Source organism: Herpailurus yagouaroundi, unplaced genomic scaffold (genome assembly GCF_014898765.1).
Source record: "Herpailurus yagouaroundi ecotype Mexico unplaced genomic scaffold, PumYag 67641, whole genome shotgun sequence".
NCBI lineage: Eukaryota > Metazoa > Chordata > Mammalia > Carnivora > Felidae > Herpailurus > Herpailurus yagouaroundi.
Window position 1 is genome coordinate 2,211,937 of NW_024420442.1, and position 15,879 is coordinate 2,227,815.

The 15,879-nt window shown below is 44.3% G+C and overlaps 1 protein-coding gene and 1 long non-coding RNA gene across 2 annotated transcripts in view; one reads left to right on the forward strand and one right to left on the reverse strand.

Moving 5' to 3' along the window:
- DOCK11 (dedicator of cytokinesis 11) overlaps positions 1-15,879 on the forward strand; it is a gene marked incomplete at its 5' end in the record, with an annotated part of 155,565 nt that overhangs the window by 74,099 nt on the left and 65,587 nt on the right. Inside the window, 4 exons of the mRNA XM_040467960.1 lie at positions 5,803-5,919; positions 8,510-8,585; positions 9,188-9,297; positions 11,319-11,430. Of these exons, the coding sequence (XP_040323894.1) occupies positions 5,803-5,919; positions 8,510-8,585; positions 9,188-9,297; positions 11,319-11,430 (415 nt within the window). The remainder of the gene's footprint in view (positions 1-5,802; positions 5,920-8,509; positions 8,586-9,187; positions 9,298-11,318; positions 11,431-15,879) is intronic.
- On the reverse strand, positions 11,762-12,579 carry LOC121025415 (uncharacterized). Its single transcript, XR_005788040.1, has 2 exons — positions 12,530-12,579; positions 11,762-12,016 (listed from the first exon to the last, which is right to left on the reverse strand). It is a non-coding gene; the product is annotated as an uncharacterized LOC121025415 (long non-coding RNA).

Here is a 15,879-nt window from a genome sequence, read left to right on the forward strand (position 1 = left end):
AGAGAGACAGAGCATGAACGGGGGAGGGGCAGAGAGAGAGGGAGACACAGAATCGGAAACAGGCTCCAGGCTCTGAGCCATCAGCCCAGAGCCCGACGCGGGGCTCGAACTCACGGACCGCGAGATCGTGACCTGGCTGAAGTCGGACGCTTAACCGACTGTGCCACCCAGGCGCCCCTAAAAGACATTTTTCTTAAGTAGAGTGCGAACTCTATGGATTTAGAGTGACCTAACTTACATACCTGGAATCAAATGCCTCAAGGTAACATCCTACTGTTTCGTGATTGATAATTTGTCCCACTGCCATTTTCAATGATGGAGCTAGAATGTATTATGCTAAGCTAAATAAGTCAATGAGAGAAAGCCAAATACTATATGATTTTACTCACATGTGGAATTTAAGATCAAAACAGATGAACATAGGGGAAGAGGGGGGAAGAGAAGAGAGGGAAACAAACCACAAGAGGTTCTTAATGATAGAGAACAAACCGACGGTTGACGTAGGGAGGTGAGTGGGGGATGCGCTAAATGGGCGATAGGTATTAAGGAGGGCACTCGTTGTGATGAGCCCTGGGTGTTGTATGGAAGCGGTGAAACACTGAATTTGAGTCCTGAAACCAATATTGCAGCATATGTCAACTAATGAGAATTTGAATAAAATTAAATAAATAAGTAAAAATTTTAAAAAAACCATTTTTTTTAAATAAAAAAATAACGTGCCCCTTTGTTTTCACGTTCAAATACAAATAAAAGTTAGGAAATCATTTATTATTATAATCACTTTGGAACGCTGCCTCGGAGATAGGGCTTATTCTTTTTCTACAGTATTCCCATTTGTTCTTGATAAACAGAAAATGCCTGGGGCGCCTGGGCGGCTCGGTCAGTTCAGCCTGCGACTCTTGATCTTGGCTCAGGTCACTGTCTCACAGTTCGTGAGTTCCAGCCCCATATCTGCGCCATCAGCACAGAGCCTGCTTGGGATTCTGTCTCTCCTTCTCTCTGCCCCTCCCCCGCTTGTGCATGCGCTTGCTTGTTCGGTCTCGCTCTCAAAATGAATAAACTGAAAAAAATAAGTAAGTAAATAACAGAAAATGCCTGCCGGCTCCGTTCCACTTATACTTCTTTAATTACAAAGGTTTTTTTGTTTGTTTGTTTGTTTCCTATCGATTTTGCTAATTCTCTTTATGTGATTCTATCTGAAAGTAAATTTAAACTCAGCTTTAGATTCTATCTTAAAGTAGGTTTAAACTCGGCTTTAAGATGTGGTTTGTTACTGCGGTTTACGTTGCTTTGGGGCACCTTATAACTATATAGTAACATCTGCCCACTTAGTGCACTTCACTCCATTTTGTGCCATTTTCTTTCTTCGTGAATGTTCATGTTGACGTCACGTGAGTTAACCAGTAGAATGCATCTAAATGGACAGATCTCTCAAACGTCAGCCATTCCACCCAGACTTTGTCAAGCCTTTAAAACTGCCAGTTACCCCTGCTGCTGATGCCTAGTAGTACAGAAGAGAATCTTGTGCAGTGCGGAAGAAAAGGTCTTTAGCCATGATTTCAAAGGATTCCCGGGAAAAGTACAAGATGAACTTCCCCTCCCAGGAGCAGGAAGCTGTGTCATATTTACCCCTACCTCTTCAGATGAAAGTGAAGGAACATGGGATATCACTTGTGTCTTACCTCGACGTGGGATTTTAAATACTCTCTGTCACCTATTTGGACATTATTTCCTTTTTAAAATTCTGAGAACAGTATACGTACACACATACACACGTAACTATTGTTACCTGTAAGTAAGTCCAGCACTATGCCCCTTTGAGTATTTGAGGTTTTGGAGGAGGGGAAAGGTTGAAATGCTAAGCTCATTACCCTTTCAGGAGCTTCTAAAGCCCTCTTCTCTGTGTTCAAAGGCTTTAAACAGCTATTAAAAGACTGAACTCCTCTCCAGTAGAACTTTGCTTCATGGGCCTGGTTAGCCAAAGCTTCAGTTCCTTTCTCTGTTGGGTCCAAAGAATTCACGGGTGGCCTGAGTCAGGGGTCATTTGTCAAAGACATTCAAGTAAAACGTATTCACCATTAATGATGATGCCAAGGTGAAGATAGAGGGGGAAGCGTTAGGCTCCCATAATTTTTTTAAGTGTGTGTGTGTGTGTGTGTGTGTGTGTGTGTGTGTGTGTGTGTGTGTTTCAAGAGAGAGAGTGTGAGCAGAGAGAGAGAGAGAGAGAGAGAGAGAGTCCCAAGCAGGCTCTGCTCTGTCAGCATAGAGCCTGACGTGGGGCTTGATCTCATGGACCTCGAGATCATGACCTGAGCCAAAATGAAGAGTCAGATGCTCAACCAAATGAGCCACCCAGGCGCCTGTAGGCTCCCATAATTTTGGGGGGGGTCTCCCAAAGTGAGCCCGAATAAATACGCAGTCAAGGAAAAAAAAATGCTTCCAACGGAAAGGCTGCTTTGAGGTCCCCTTGTCATACTTGCTACTCCTCTTCCTCTCCTCCAGTGAAATTTTCAAGATGTCACTGGTCCCTATTCTGTGCTACTCGTAAACGGCGTTGGGAGATCTGCTAACTTGTTATAATTACTACGAGATCTCTTTCCTACTCAGAACAAAAACGTCCAATGATTGACGTTTGTATCTGTTCCTGTACCCACTGCAAATGATGCTGACACCTAAGAGGATTGCAGTGCCTACCTGAGCTGTGGGCAGATTGTTTTGCTGTACTCCCTCCTCCCCCACCCCCCCCCCCCTTTTTTTAAGTAATCAATGTACATGGTTAAAAAAATCAAAATGCTTGTCTCCATTCCTTATCCCCATGCCCCAGTTCATCTCTCCAGCAGTAGCTACTGTTGCCAGTTTTATCTACATAGTTCTACTTTGTGCATGCACAGGCATATATGTATATGTATATATGTGTGTATGTATAATTGGAAGCCATTATGCGTTTTTCTTTTTTTATTTAATAATACATCCTGAAGAGTCTTAAAAAACCTGCATATTATTCCACCACATGGATGGATATACCTTATTTTATTTATTTTTTAAGTAGGCTCCACACCCAACGTGGGCCTTGAACTCACAACCCCGAGATCAGGAGTCTCACTTTCCACCAACTGAGCCAGCCAGGTGCCCCTGGATAACACCTTACTTTAAACCATCTTCTAGTGCTAGATTCTTAGGTTGTTTTTTTTGTCTTTTGTGCGGGCAAGGCTTAATATGTTTTACACTGACTGTACGTTTCCCTGTGTTCCTGTTCCCCTGAGAGAATTGTAGTGTCTCCTTCCCTAGTGATCACTCACTATCCAACCAAAGTGGACTCGCATCTAGAAGCTATAATAATAGCAGCTGAAATTTACTGAGGACTTGCTGCGTGTCAGACAGTGTGTTAAATACCTCATGAATTAATATTATTATCCCCATTTTACCAAAGAGAAAACTGTGGTTCAGTGACTTGATCACAGCCTAGGAACAGGAGACCTGGAATTCACATCTGTCTAAAATCCACAGTCTGGGGCCCCCTGGGTGGCTCAGTTAAGTGTCCAACTTCGACTCAGGTCACGATCTCATGGTTCTTGAGTTCAAGCCCCGCATCGGGCCCTGTGCGGACAGCCCAGAGCCTGGAGCCTGCTTCTGATTCTGTGTCTCCCTCTCTCTCTCTGCCCCTCCCCTGCTGGTGCTCTGTCTCTGTCTCTCTGTCTCTCTGTCTCTCTCTCTCTCTCAAAAATAAACAATAAAACATTAAAAAAATGTTAAATCCACAATCTATGCTCTTAGCCACTAGACCGTACTACCTGTCAGATCCAAAGTGGGACACTGAAAAACTAGAGAACTGCCAAAAAAGAGTGATCATGATGGTGAAAAATCTTGAGACCAAAGTTATGTGAAGAATGAAGGAGGGGCGCCTGGGTGGCTCCTCAGTCAGTCAAGCATCTGACTTCAGCTCAGGTCATGATCTCCCGGTTCGTGATTTCGAGTCCCCTTGTCAGGCTCTGTGCTGACAGTGCAGAGCCTGCTTGAGATTCGTTCTCTCTCTCTCTCTCTCTCTCTCTCTCTCTCTCTCTCTCTCTCCCCTCTCTCTCCAAATAAAAAGAAAAAACTTAATAAAAAAGTAATAAAGGAAAGTAACTAGGGCCATTTGGCCATGCCAAGGATGAACGAAATGATTTTGGGGTAACAGTCTTTAAATACTTAGAGAGTTGCCATGTAAGAGTGGAAGCATCCTTACTCTTTGTCGCTCCAAAGGGCAGAGCTATACCTAGCGGGTAGAACTTACAAGGACTAAATCAGCTAAAGGGCCTTTCTGACAGAAGCCAGGAAGAGGCTGGTGTGTTAAGGACAAGTGTAAAAGTTAACCATTTGTCAGGGATGCGGGTAAGGGCCGTTCCTGTCTTGGACTGCACTTGGACTAGATCATTGGTTCTCAAACCTCCGTGCACATCAGCATGGTCTGGGACAGGTTCCCAGAAATAATGAACAATATGCAACATTGTTCAAACTCAAGGAACCATGAGATACTGTTACTCTGTATTCCGTAGGTTGACTACTGAGCCCTCGAGGCCTTACCTAAATCTCCGGACAGATGTCCCAAAGTCATGAAATGCTGAGGGCAACTTTTATGCCGTTGCAACCACAGTTTTTGCTGACTTGAGTACATCTTGGATGAGGAATGTCTAGAGCTGAGAAAAGCAGTAAATACATTTTCGTAAGAGGGGCGCCTGGGTGGCTCAGCCCGTCAAGCGTCTGACTTTGACTCAGGTCATGATCTCATGGTTCGTGGGTTCGAGCCCCACATTGGGCTGTCCCCTCTCAGCAAAGAGCCCACTTCAGGTCCTCTGTCTCCCTCTCTCTCTGTCCCTCCCCAGCTCAAACGCGTGTGTTATCTCTGTTAAAAATAAACATTTATAAAATATATTTTTATAAGAGGTACCACATTAAGACTACTAGTGGCCTGTGGATAAATAAATATATTTATTTACAAATATATTAATCTCCCAAGTCTTCCAATTGACTCAAGAGGCCAAGATCACATTATATATATATTTTAATGTTTATTTATTTTTGAGAGAGAGACGGAACATGAGTGGGGAAGGGGCCAAGAGAGAGGGAGACACAGAATCCGAAGTAGGCTCCAGGCTCTGAGCTGTCAGCACAGAGCCCGACGTGGGGCTCGAACTCATGAACTTCGAGATCATGGCCTGAGCTGAAGTTGGATGCTTAACCGACTGAGCCACCCAGGCACCCCCAAGATCACATTATCTTCATTGCTTTGATCAAAACAAAAAAAAACCGTTTCTTTAAGGAATAGAGTAACTCACTGTTTTTCACTTCTTCTATTTGTTCATCCATTCAGCTTAACGCGTATTGACCATCTTTTCATCTGGCCAGGCACTGGGGTTGAAGCAGTGAACGAGACAGGCACAATCCCTGTGCTCATGTAAACTCAGCCCTCCCCAGCTTCAGATTCTGTGCCTCCCTCTCTCTCTCTCTGCCTCTCCCCCGCTCAGGCTCTGTCTCTCTCTTAAATAAACATAAAAGCAATTTTTAAAGAATAAACTTTTGCCCTGTACTTTATGTAGTTACGTTTGAAGGAGGTGATTTGACTCTGTATCATGTGTAAATCCAAATACCAAGAAAGTTCGGCGGTAGTTAGTTTTGAGACTGTGAGTATAGACAGACTCCTGCTTCCCTAATTTGTTGAGGATATTAGCCCCCTTTGAGCCTTAAAACTGGTAGACGGGGCCAACTTTATTTGTGATGTATGCATATTGCCTGCCTACTAAGCTTTTGGTCATTCTTTTCCAGAACCAACAAGCCAAAATAGCACAGTTGTACCTCCCGTTTGTTGGACTGCTCTTGGAAAATATACAGCGATTAGCTGGTCGAGACACTATGTACCCTTGTGCAGCCGTGCCCAGTTCTGTAAGTAGCAATGTGTTCCCGCTGATGTTTTATCCTGTTTTATTTATTTATTTATTTTTTTAAATTTTTTTTTCAATGTTTATTGATTTTTGGGACAGAGAGAGAGACATAGCATGAACGGGGGAGGGGCAGAGAGAGAGGGAGACACAGAATCGGAAACAGGCTCCAGGCTCTGAGCTATCAGCCCAGAGCCCGACGCGGGGCTCGAACTCACGGACCGCAAGATCATGACCTGGCTGAAGTCGGATGCTTAACTGACTGCGCCACCCAGGCGCCCCTTATCCTGTTTTATTGAATGCGTTTAGAATTGGGGTCCTGTGCTCTGTGGTCTCTGTCTTCATCATCCCTTTTCATTCCATTTTTTGACTTCTGCATACTTTTTTTCTAGAGCGGCGCTCCTCAAACTTTGACGTGCCTACGATCACCTGGGGGATTTGTTATAACAGAGATTCTAATTCAGTAGGCCTGGGGTGGCGTTTGAGGCTGTGTATTTCTAAGACCCTTTTGGCTGCCTCTGGCTCAAGGACCCCACTTTTTTTTTTTAATTTTTTTTTTAAGTTTATTTATTTTTGAGACAGAGAGAGACAGAACATGAACGGGGGAGGGGCAGAGAGAGAGGGAGACACAGAATCCGAAGCAGGCTCCAGGCTCCGAGCCGTCAGCCCAGAGCCCGACGCGGGGCTCGAACTCACAGACCGCGAGATCGTGACCTGAGCTGAAGTCGGACGCTCAACCGACTGAGCCACCCAGGCGCCCCTCAAGGACCCCACTTTGAGTAACAAGGTCCCAGAGAGTACCAGGAATCCCTTGTACCCAGTGTTGGTTGTTAAGATTTGTTATTTGCCTTCATATATTTATTCAACTGGAAAACTGAATGAAAAGGTTCCTCCTTTCCCAAATGTTAGGCACCAGGGGTTAAACCGTATTCCTTTGCTTCTCCCTTCCCAGGACAGCCTTCCTTCGTTTCTTCTTGATGAGCTGCTGTTTGCTCAGCCCAATTGGTCTGTGCTTTTTTTCTCCCTTTAGAATCTTAGCATTAAAAGGAACTTTGGAGGGTGGTCAGTCTCCCATTTGGCAAAAGAACGTTTTACCATTGTGATAATTAAAACTGTCCTTCTCACGTTAGGCCTGAAAGGTTCTCTGATCTACTTGTCCTGGTTTTGCATTCTTAGAGTTACGTAGAACACATCTATTCCCACCTCCACATGATACCCCTTACACAAGTGCCTTCTAAATTTTTCTCCAGGCCAGATATCTCCACTTCATCATGTGTCATTCTAAAACCCTTTACAATCTTGGTTACACGTTTCTGGATATGCTCCATTTTACTGATCACCCTATTAAAATGTGGTGCTCAGGGGCACCTGGGTGGGTCAGTTGGTCGAGCGTCCAACTCCTGATTTCGGCTCAGGTCACGATCTCGCAGTTCGTGGGATCGAGCCCCGCATCAGGCTGTGCGCTGACAGTGTGGAGCCTACTTGGGATTCTCTCTCTCCCTCTCTCTCAGCCCGTCCCCTGTGCGCACTCTTTCTCTCTCTCCCTCAAAGATAAATGAACTTCGGGTAAATAAAGAAGTAAATAAAATGCAGTACCCAGAACTGTACGCTTTTTAGCCATTAAGTCCTGGCCTGTCCCTGCTCCGTGTTCCATAATGGCCCAAGATCACCCTCACGCTTTCAGTAGCCATGTCATTTTGTTCGGTGGCAGGTTAAACCGTGTCCTTCACAGCTGCCTTTGGAAACCACCCCGATCAAATGTCCTAGTCGCTTTGTCAAGCCGGCCTTGGGTTCCTGAGAAAGCTGCTCGTGAGCCTCCCCGATGGCTCGATTACCTATAGCTTATTGCGGAAATGGGCTCCGTGCAGGTGCCACATTTCAGTGCCTGGGTTCCAGGCTGCTCTTTCTTCACAAACACAGTAACTCCTGCCCAGGCTCACGCCACAACATTGGACAGTGATGTTGGGAAATATTTTACTTCTCTCTTCTTTTCTTCTGTGGCTCAAGCTCACCTAGGGCTTCTGGTCACGCCCGCCCTGCCAGCATCGCCCCTGGTACCAAGGAAGAGAACTGAACCGAGACTAGACTGCAGTCAGTTATAGCTTTTACCAGCCACCCAGAGTTCAAGTACCTGGCCAGAGGCCATGCTGGCCACAGTGTGCTAATGTCCCATTTTAAAGAGGTGTCCCCTAGGGGCGCCTGGGTGGCTCAGTCGGTTAAGCGGCCGACTTCGGCTCAGGTCATGATCTCTCGGTCCGTGAGTTCGAGCCCCGCGTCGGGCTCTGTGCTGACAGCTCAGAGCCTGGAGCCTGTTTCGGATTCTGTGTCTCCCTCTCTCTGACCCTCCTCCCCCGTTCATGCTCTGTCTCTCTCTGTCTCAAAAATAAATAAACGTTAAAAAAAAATTTTAAAAAATAAAAAATAAAAAAATAAATAAAGAGGTGTCCCCTAAATACCAATAGCAATACCTGACTCGGACTTCCACAGTGAGCTTTGTTTCAAGTTAGGGTCCCATCTCCTTCTGTTCATTCCGATTTCTCTCCTCCTCGTGGGCACGTTTGTTTAAATGACCTAGTTCTCACGCTGTGTTACAGGCATCCAGGGATGAGTTCGCCTGCGGCTTCACTTCACCTACAAATAGAGGGAGTCTGACCGCTGACAAAGACACGGGTACTTCAGTCCTTTAAAGATGATACATCGCATGGCTGTTTAGAAATGCACCCTGTGCTTCTCTGGGGTGGTTTTTTTTGGGGGAGGGGATATTTCATAATAAAAACTATACATAGCATGATCTCTACTGAAGTTTAATTCAAATCTGACTCACACTGGCGGCCACTCTTTTTGTTTAAGTTTCCTTATCTCAGCTTGTTGAAAATGGAGCTTTGGGAGACTGACAGAAGAGGGGATAATGAGAAAAACACTGCCTTCCAATCCTCTTATCTGTCTCCAGGCTGGGACAAGACAGTTCCCTTTTCTGGGCCCAAGTCTCCTTATCCGTAAAATTATCTCTAAAATTGTGTGGCTTTCATTTATTACTTGCAAGGAACTTCTTGTAGCTTCATACATAGTAAAGTATTTCAAGAGGTAAAGAAAAAAAAAATCACCCTATGTTAGGCTTAGGGCATTTTGATACAATATAGAAATTTTACCTTTTAGATGACCAAGATCTATTCCCTGACATCTATCTTTATTTTAATTAACCAAGTACTTACTTTTAAAAATGTTTTTTGACCGTTCTTCCTGTTGGTGATAAGGACTTGGCTTTTTTCCAGCTTATGGGGCTTTTCAAAATGGACATGGGATTAAGAGGGAAGATTCAAGAGGTTCCCTCATCCCAGAAGGAGTAACAGGACTTCCAGATCAGAGCGGAACTGTTGAAAACGTAAGAACCTAAATATATGGGATAACCCTAGTAATACGTTAGGTGACGACAGCCTTTCTTTTTATGTAAGTAAAAGGCTTTCGACTCTCCTGTAGTCCATCCTGGACCTGTGAAAAGCATCCCATAATAATTCTTGGATGTTGTGGTGGTTCCTTCCTATTGTGGCAGCTGCTACTTGGATATTTAAAACTGTTTATGGAGGAGAAGGCATTCATCATTAAGAGTTCTGACTTTGAATACCTCCTTGAATCCTCACACACTGTAACCTGTTCTAGATAGGGCAGGTTCAGGTTTAAAATATCGAATGCACCTTGTCATTTAAATCCCTTCCCGGCAGGGTTAATTCAGCCTCTCGTGCTTTCGTGGTAGAGTCGTTAACATGGGAGCAAAACAGATTAGGTCCTCAAATTGATGATCTCAGTGTCCCAGCATCACTTAATCAGAATACAGTCTCTAACATGAAAGTTTGGGATATGTCTGCCTTGAACCAGAAGAAACCTCATTTTAGACCAATACAGCCTTGTCACACTGCTATGTAAGATCGTAGAATCATATAAAATTAGGCTTAGAATAAATTCCAGGGCGCCTGGGTGGCTCAGTCGGTTAAGCGTCCGACTTCAGCTCAGGTCATGATCCCGTGGTTCGTGGGTTCGAGCCCCATGTGGGGCTGTGTGCGGACAGCTCAGAGCCTGGAGCCTGCTTTGGATTCTATGTCTCCATCTCTCTGCTCCTCCCCCACTCACGCTCTGTCTGTCTCAAAAACAAATGAACATTAAAAATAAAATGAAAAAAATAATAATAAATTCCAACTCAATTTACAAATGAAAGCTGGGGTCGTGACACAGCTGTGGCAGGCCGGATCTGAACCCGGGTTTTCTGATTCGAGCAATGTTTCTCCTATACCACGGCATTCTTGGTGGGCATCAGAATAACCTGGGGGGCTTAATAAAAACAGATGGCTGGGCCTCACCCCCAGAATTTCTGATTCAGCCTGGGATGGGGCCTGCCAATTTGTACTTCTAAGTTGCCAGGTGATGCTGATGCCGCTGGCTGGGAACCCACCCCTTGAGAACCACTGGAATATACTTCCTTGAGCCTTGGGGTAAATAGTACTTTATTCACAAAGGTTCCCATTTCACGTCATTTAGAATTATGTCAACAGGCGCTGTCACAGGTAAGGCAGATAAAGGACAAAGAGGTTAAAGAGACTTGTGAATAATCTTTGGATTATTAATACTCTTATTCATATAAATCCCCGAACAAGTCAGATCTTGTCATGCCTAACAACTGATACTTTAACAAAAGTCATTAAATAATAGGAACATCGCTACTCTGTAGAAGTTCTAGTTTTGAAGCATCACTGGGTTCTCCTTGGTGTAATTATCGTGTATTATTGGCTCTTTTTTAAAACTAGAGGTTTCCTGGCCTATTATTTGTAGGGTGGGTTTTAAGAAACTCTGAAAGATTCGAATGAAAGCATTTCTATGCTTCCGTATACCTTAGTTAAGTTCCTCCATGCAAAAGGTGTTTTTCCTGGAAGAGCCACATCTGATTATTTTAATGTTTTTACTACTGCAAAAACCCACAGAACTTCTGGGAACAAAACAGGGTGTTCATGGCTATTCTGTTGGTGAAGACCGCAGGGTGATTTCTAGTGCTAATATTCTACGCAGTAGCAGCAAAGATTCGGCTCATGCACCTTCTAAGTATGATAAAAAAAAAAACAACAACCTGGGGTTTAGGTTTAGAATCTTCCCAAACAGGACTGCGGATACAAGCAGTTATTGAGTTGGGGTGCCTGGGTGGCTGAGTCGGTTGAGCCATGATCTCACAGTTGTGAGATCGAGCCCTGTGTCAGGCTGAGAATCTGCTTAAGATTCTCTCCCTCTCCCCACCTCCCTCTGCTCTTCCTACCCCCTCCAAACAAACAAAACCAAAAAGCCCGCAAATGGTTGAGTTCAAGGCTGTGGGAAACTACAGTACCGATATTGTTTCACAAAAGTCCTGTCTTTGTGTTGCAGACCCGACAGAGCTCTGCAAGGAACAGTATATCCCAGTATAACCGACTGGATCCGTATGAAATCAGAAGCCTCTTAATGTGCTACCTGTATATAGTAAAAATGATTTCTGAAGGTGAGTTGCCAGCAGATTAAGCACAATCTCTCCTACCCACCCACCCTCCCAGGTTCGTGCAACAAATACTTGATCGTCATCGGTAAGCAGAATACATGCACCGTAGAAACACATCTTTGGAGACCCTGACCTTTACGTGTTGGCTGTATTTTTAATTTCACATAGGATCGTTTGGGCCATACGGGTTTGATTCTTTGAATTTTTTTCAATTTCAAGTTTAATTTCTAAGATGAGACCATCGTTTTAGACGTGCTCAGTGTGTTTCTTCAGGCAGCACTTATAACGCATTAAATGACCGATGTAAACAGAAGGAAACCATAATAAGCGGAAGTCACATTTAATACTTTAGCTTTTATTTGACCCAGGATTTGGAACACAGAAGCAAACAAAAAGACAGGAGGGGGTTTTCCGAGGGGAACGAATGCCAGTGTTGTCTTCACAGAACCACTGTGTCGCACTGGACAGTGTCGAGTTCGTTTTCAGCCTCCGTTTTGTTGTCCCTCGGTGTTCTGTTGTATTATTTGCTGGTATTACCCGTTCTTTATATGATAGGATAACCAAAGGATTTTCATAAACTGCATGTCCTCTGGAAATAAAATCAGAAGGTTATCTTATTCCAAAATACCACATTTATTTACACAATTCCTTCCCTTCTTCCTTTTCTCAGTATTTTTACTAAAAAACCTGTATGCAGGAATGAAGAACATAAAAGCACCTGGGTTCTGATTATTATTATATCTTACTTATTTTCTATTTTTTGCTTTATTCTTAGTCAATATTACTTTCAATCTTCTTTTATAATAACTTAGGATATAAAAACATGAAATAATTTGATAGCTACCTAGCTAGAGAGACATTACAAAATAACTAGAGGGGCGCCTGGGTGGCTCAGTCGGTGAAGCGTCCAACTTCGGCTCAGGTCATGATCTCACGGATGGGGAGTTCGAGCCCCGCATCAGGCTCTGTGCCGGCAGCTCAGAGCCTGGAACCTGCTTCAGATTCTGTGTCTCCCTCTCCCACTCCCACTCTGTCTGTCTGTCTCTCAAAACTGAACGAACATTAAAAAATACATAAAAAATAATAACTAGATATGGGGTACCTGGATGGCTCCAGTCTGTTAAGCATCTGGCTTCAACTCGGGTCACGATCTCACAGTCTGTGAATTCGAGCTCCACACAGGGCTCTCTGCTGTCAGCACAGCTCTCTGCTGAAGCTCTCTGCTTCAGATCCTCGGTTCCCCTCTCTGCCCCGCCCCTGCTCGCGTTCTCTCATGCTCAAAACATAAATAAATAAAGCATTAATAAAAATAGCTAGATATGGGGCACGGGCACCTGGGTGGCTCAATCGGTTAAGCATCGGACTTCGGTTCACATTAGGATCTCACGGTTCATGAGTTTGAGCCCCGCATAGGGCTCTCGATGTCAGCACAGCGCCCACTTCGGATCCTCTGTCCTCTTCTCTATGCTCCTCCCCTACCTGCTCTCTCTCAAAATAGTTAAGTAAGTAAGTAAATAAGTAATCCTAAAAATAGCTAGATACTAATAACAAATACTAGAATATATTAATCAAATAGCAAAACAACTATAATCCTTAAGTTCTAAGACTATATGATTTAGAATAAAAATCAAAGATTATACTGAGACTATATAGGATGTCTTCCCTTGTTTTGGTAAAGAAATCAATAAAGGGAGATCATTTTCCATGCTGGCGGTATTTCATTCTAAGAGATAATGGATCGGTTAAACAACTACAGCCACAGCTCCCTGTTTTTGTTGTCCTGCAAAGCAGAAAGTGGGCATGTGCGGATAGTGACTGCGGCTGTGTGCGGGGGCTTCTGTTCAGGGTAATGACGATATTCTAACCCTGGGGGGATGGTTTTACATCTCTCTGAAAATACTATAAACTGTTGTCTTGTGCACTGTTTAAATGGGCCGTGTTATATGGCACATGAATGTTCTCAATAAATGTTTAAAAAAAAAAAAAAGGCCCAAAAGACACATAAAAAAAAAACCCACAAAAACAAAAAAAAAAAAAAAAAGAAAGTCGTTGAATACCACCCCAGCCCAGGGAAAGTAAGATGGGGGCAGGGGGAGGAAGAAAAGGAGGAGGGGGAGAGGTACTGATGACTGGTTCTTCTCTCCTCCACTCTGGTTGGCGTATGTGTGTGCACACGTGCACACACACGCCGCTCTGGTAGCCAGTGACGAGCTTCTGGCTGCCTTTTCAAAGTCATGGGTAAGACCATAACTGCTTTGTTTCTTGAGAACTTATAGTTCTTGCTTCTCTTGTAAACGTTGACCGTGCTTGTTGAAAATCTGTGGTCTTTGTTCATTAGGTTTTTCTTTCCTCTGCTCTTGCTTTTTGATGTTTAAAAGCACATTCCTCATAACTCATATACGGTCTGTGTCGTATCTCCTCTTTATCTTTTGTACGTGTAAAGTCCTATTCATCCTGTTCTGAAAAAAATCCGCTTCTGGATCTTTCTCAATGGATGTGTCCTAGTTACGTTGTCTTGCCTGGTAAATATTTTAGTCAATCTATGTACATTTAAGTGTTGAACTCTCACAAGTCCACACTCTTGAGGTCCTCTCTTGGCTTTCGATTCATAAACAGTAGCAACTTAAGTTCAACAAAAAAGACGGTAGACCTCTACATTTTTATATGGAGGTCGAACACTTCTAGAGAATGAACGTCGTTCTCTCTTTGGGGCTGTATTTGATTTTGATTCACTGGCAATAATTCACCGTTTTGATGTCTTAGGCATTTGCCCAACTTGTTTTGTTCTTGTTGTGCATATTATTTCCTGAGAGATGGAATCAGCGTCAGGGGTAAGAAATGGAATCAGAGTCACGGGTAGGAAACGGAATCAGAGTCACGGGTAATCAGTTACACAGTCTGAAGTGACAAGAAAATTGTCCTCTTGTTAAAGAAAAACATTTTTCTTGAGAGGATGAGGGGAAGTTACTTCTCCCTTTTTGGGGACTGTACCCTGGCTTTTCTCTTTATTCTGATGCTTTGGGTATCATCTTGAGGCTTGTTGGCACCATACCCTGCACCTGTAGGTTCATTAGTGTTCTTCCCAGTGGATCGTTCACTGGAAGCTGTCTGGTTCCCGCCGTCTCTTACAGGAAACCCAGTGCCGCGTTGCACATCACTAGCCATTAATCTTCTTTTCCCACCACTTTTTCCGCCAGAGTCAACAAGAGGTACACTTAAAGGGGAATCTTCCTTTGCCTCTATAAAAGAAGAAAAGATGCTACGTCTAGTATAAGTAGGCATATTTTCCTCTGAAGTTTCAGACACCAATTTAACAGGTGGGTTTTCTGAGGCAGAAGGACTGGGAAGGGCCCAGCTGAAGCCCACCCGACTTTTGCACTTCTGTGTGAAGGTCCTGTGTGTTGAGATGTGTTTCCTTTTTGGCCGGCCGAACTTTTCTTCCTGATTGTCCGAACCCTTGTGAAATCCATACCCCTTTTGAACATTGGGTGTAGGTGTTAAGATTGAACTTTCAGGGGACTTCGGGTTGGCACTGCTCTCTAAGGTGGACTTACTGCCTTGAGAAGAAATCATCTCAGGAGAGGTCTCTGGCACCTCAAAGAGGTCCTGACTGTAAAACGGGACCGGAAACTTCGAACTCTCTTGCAATTCCTTTTGAACTCCGGATTTCGGCTGGTCGGTATCTGATTCCAGTGTCGATTTCACGGGCGGATGCACCCGAGCTCCTTTACCAATCGCCCTGTCCGAAGGAACTGGCAGAGTCGCTTGAGTACAAGGAATTAAGTCCTCGTCGCTACTGAGAGAAGCGTTACGCTGTCGCTCGGTCATTCTCAGTTTTGCAGAAAGCCTTTTGTTTTCTTCTCTTAAGTTATTCCTTTCTGCGGTAAGCTCCATAATAAAGTGAAGGTTTTGTTGCTGGATCCCATAAAACTCATACTGCAGTATGTTCCTGTAGGTCTCGTTTATTAAACAGCGCTCGCATTCTTTCGAGTTTAACTGATCTCGCAAGTCACGAATGGTGCTGTTGAGGACTTTCTGTTGCTCGGTCAGCTCTTTAATTTTGGCTATGGAGCCCGTCGACCTTTTGTCAGCCAATCGCGCTTTCCTGAAACTGGCTAATTTTGCCTGTAAACGGCGTAGCTCTTTGTCATGGAGCTCTCTGAGCCTTAGCCAGGTCTTTTTAAATTCGTCAGACGACAGATCACATACACTAAACTGTAATTTCTCTTTTCCCGAAGGTTTCTTGCCACCTCCCCTGTTTCCTCTCCCCGCGTTCCCTCCCTGCATCATGTCTCACCGATTTGGGATTTAGAAACGGTTGAGATGGGCCAATGGCTTGACAGCGCCTTCGCGGCCGCCCACAAAATGGCGGAGGGGCTGCTGGCTAGAACTACGCCGCGGCACGAATGAGGCCTTCACCCGTTTTACAGACCTTCTCCGACGCTCTCTCGG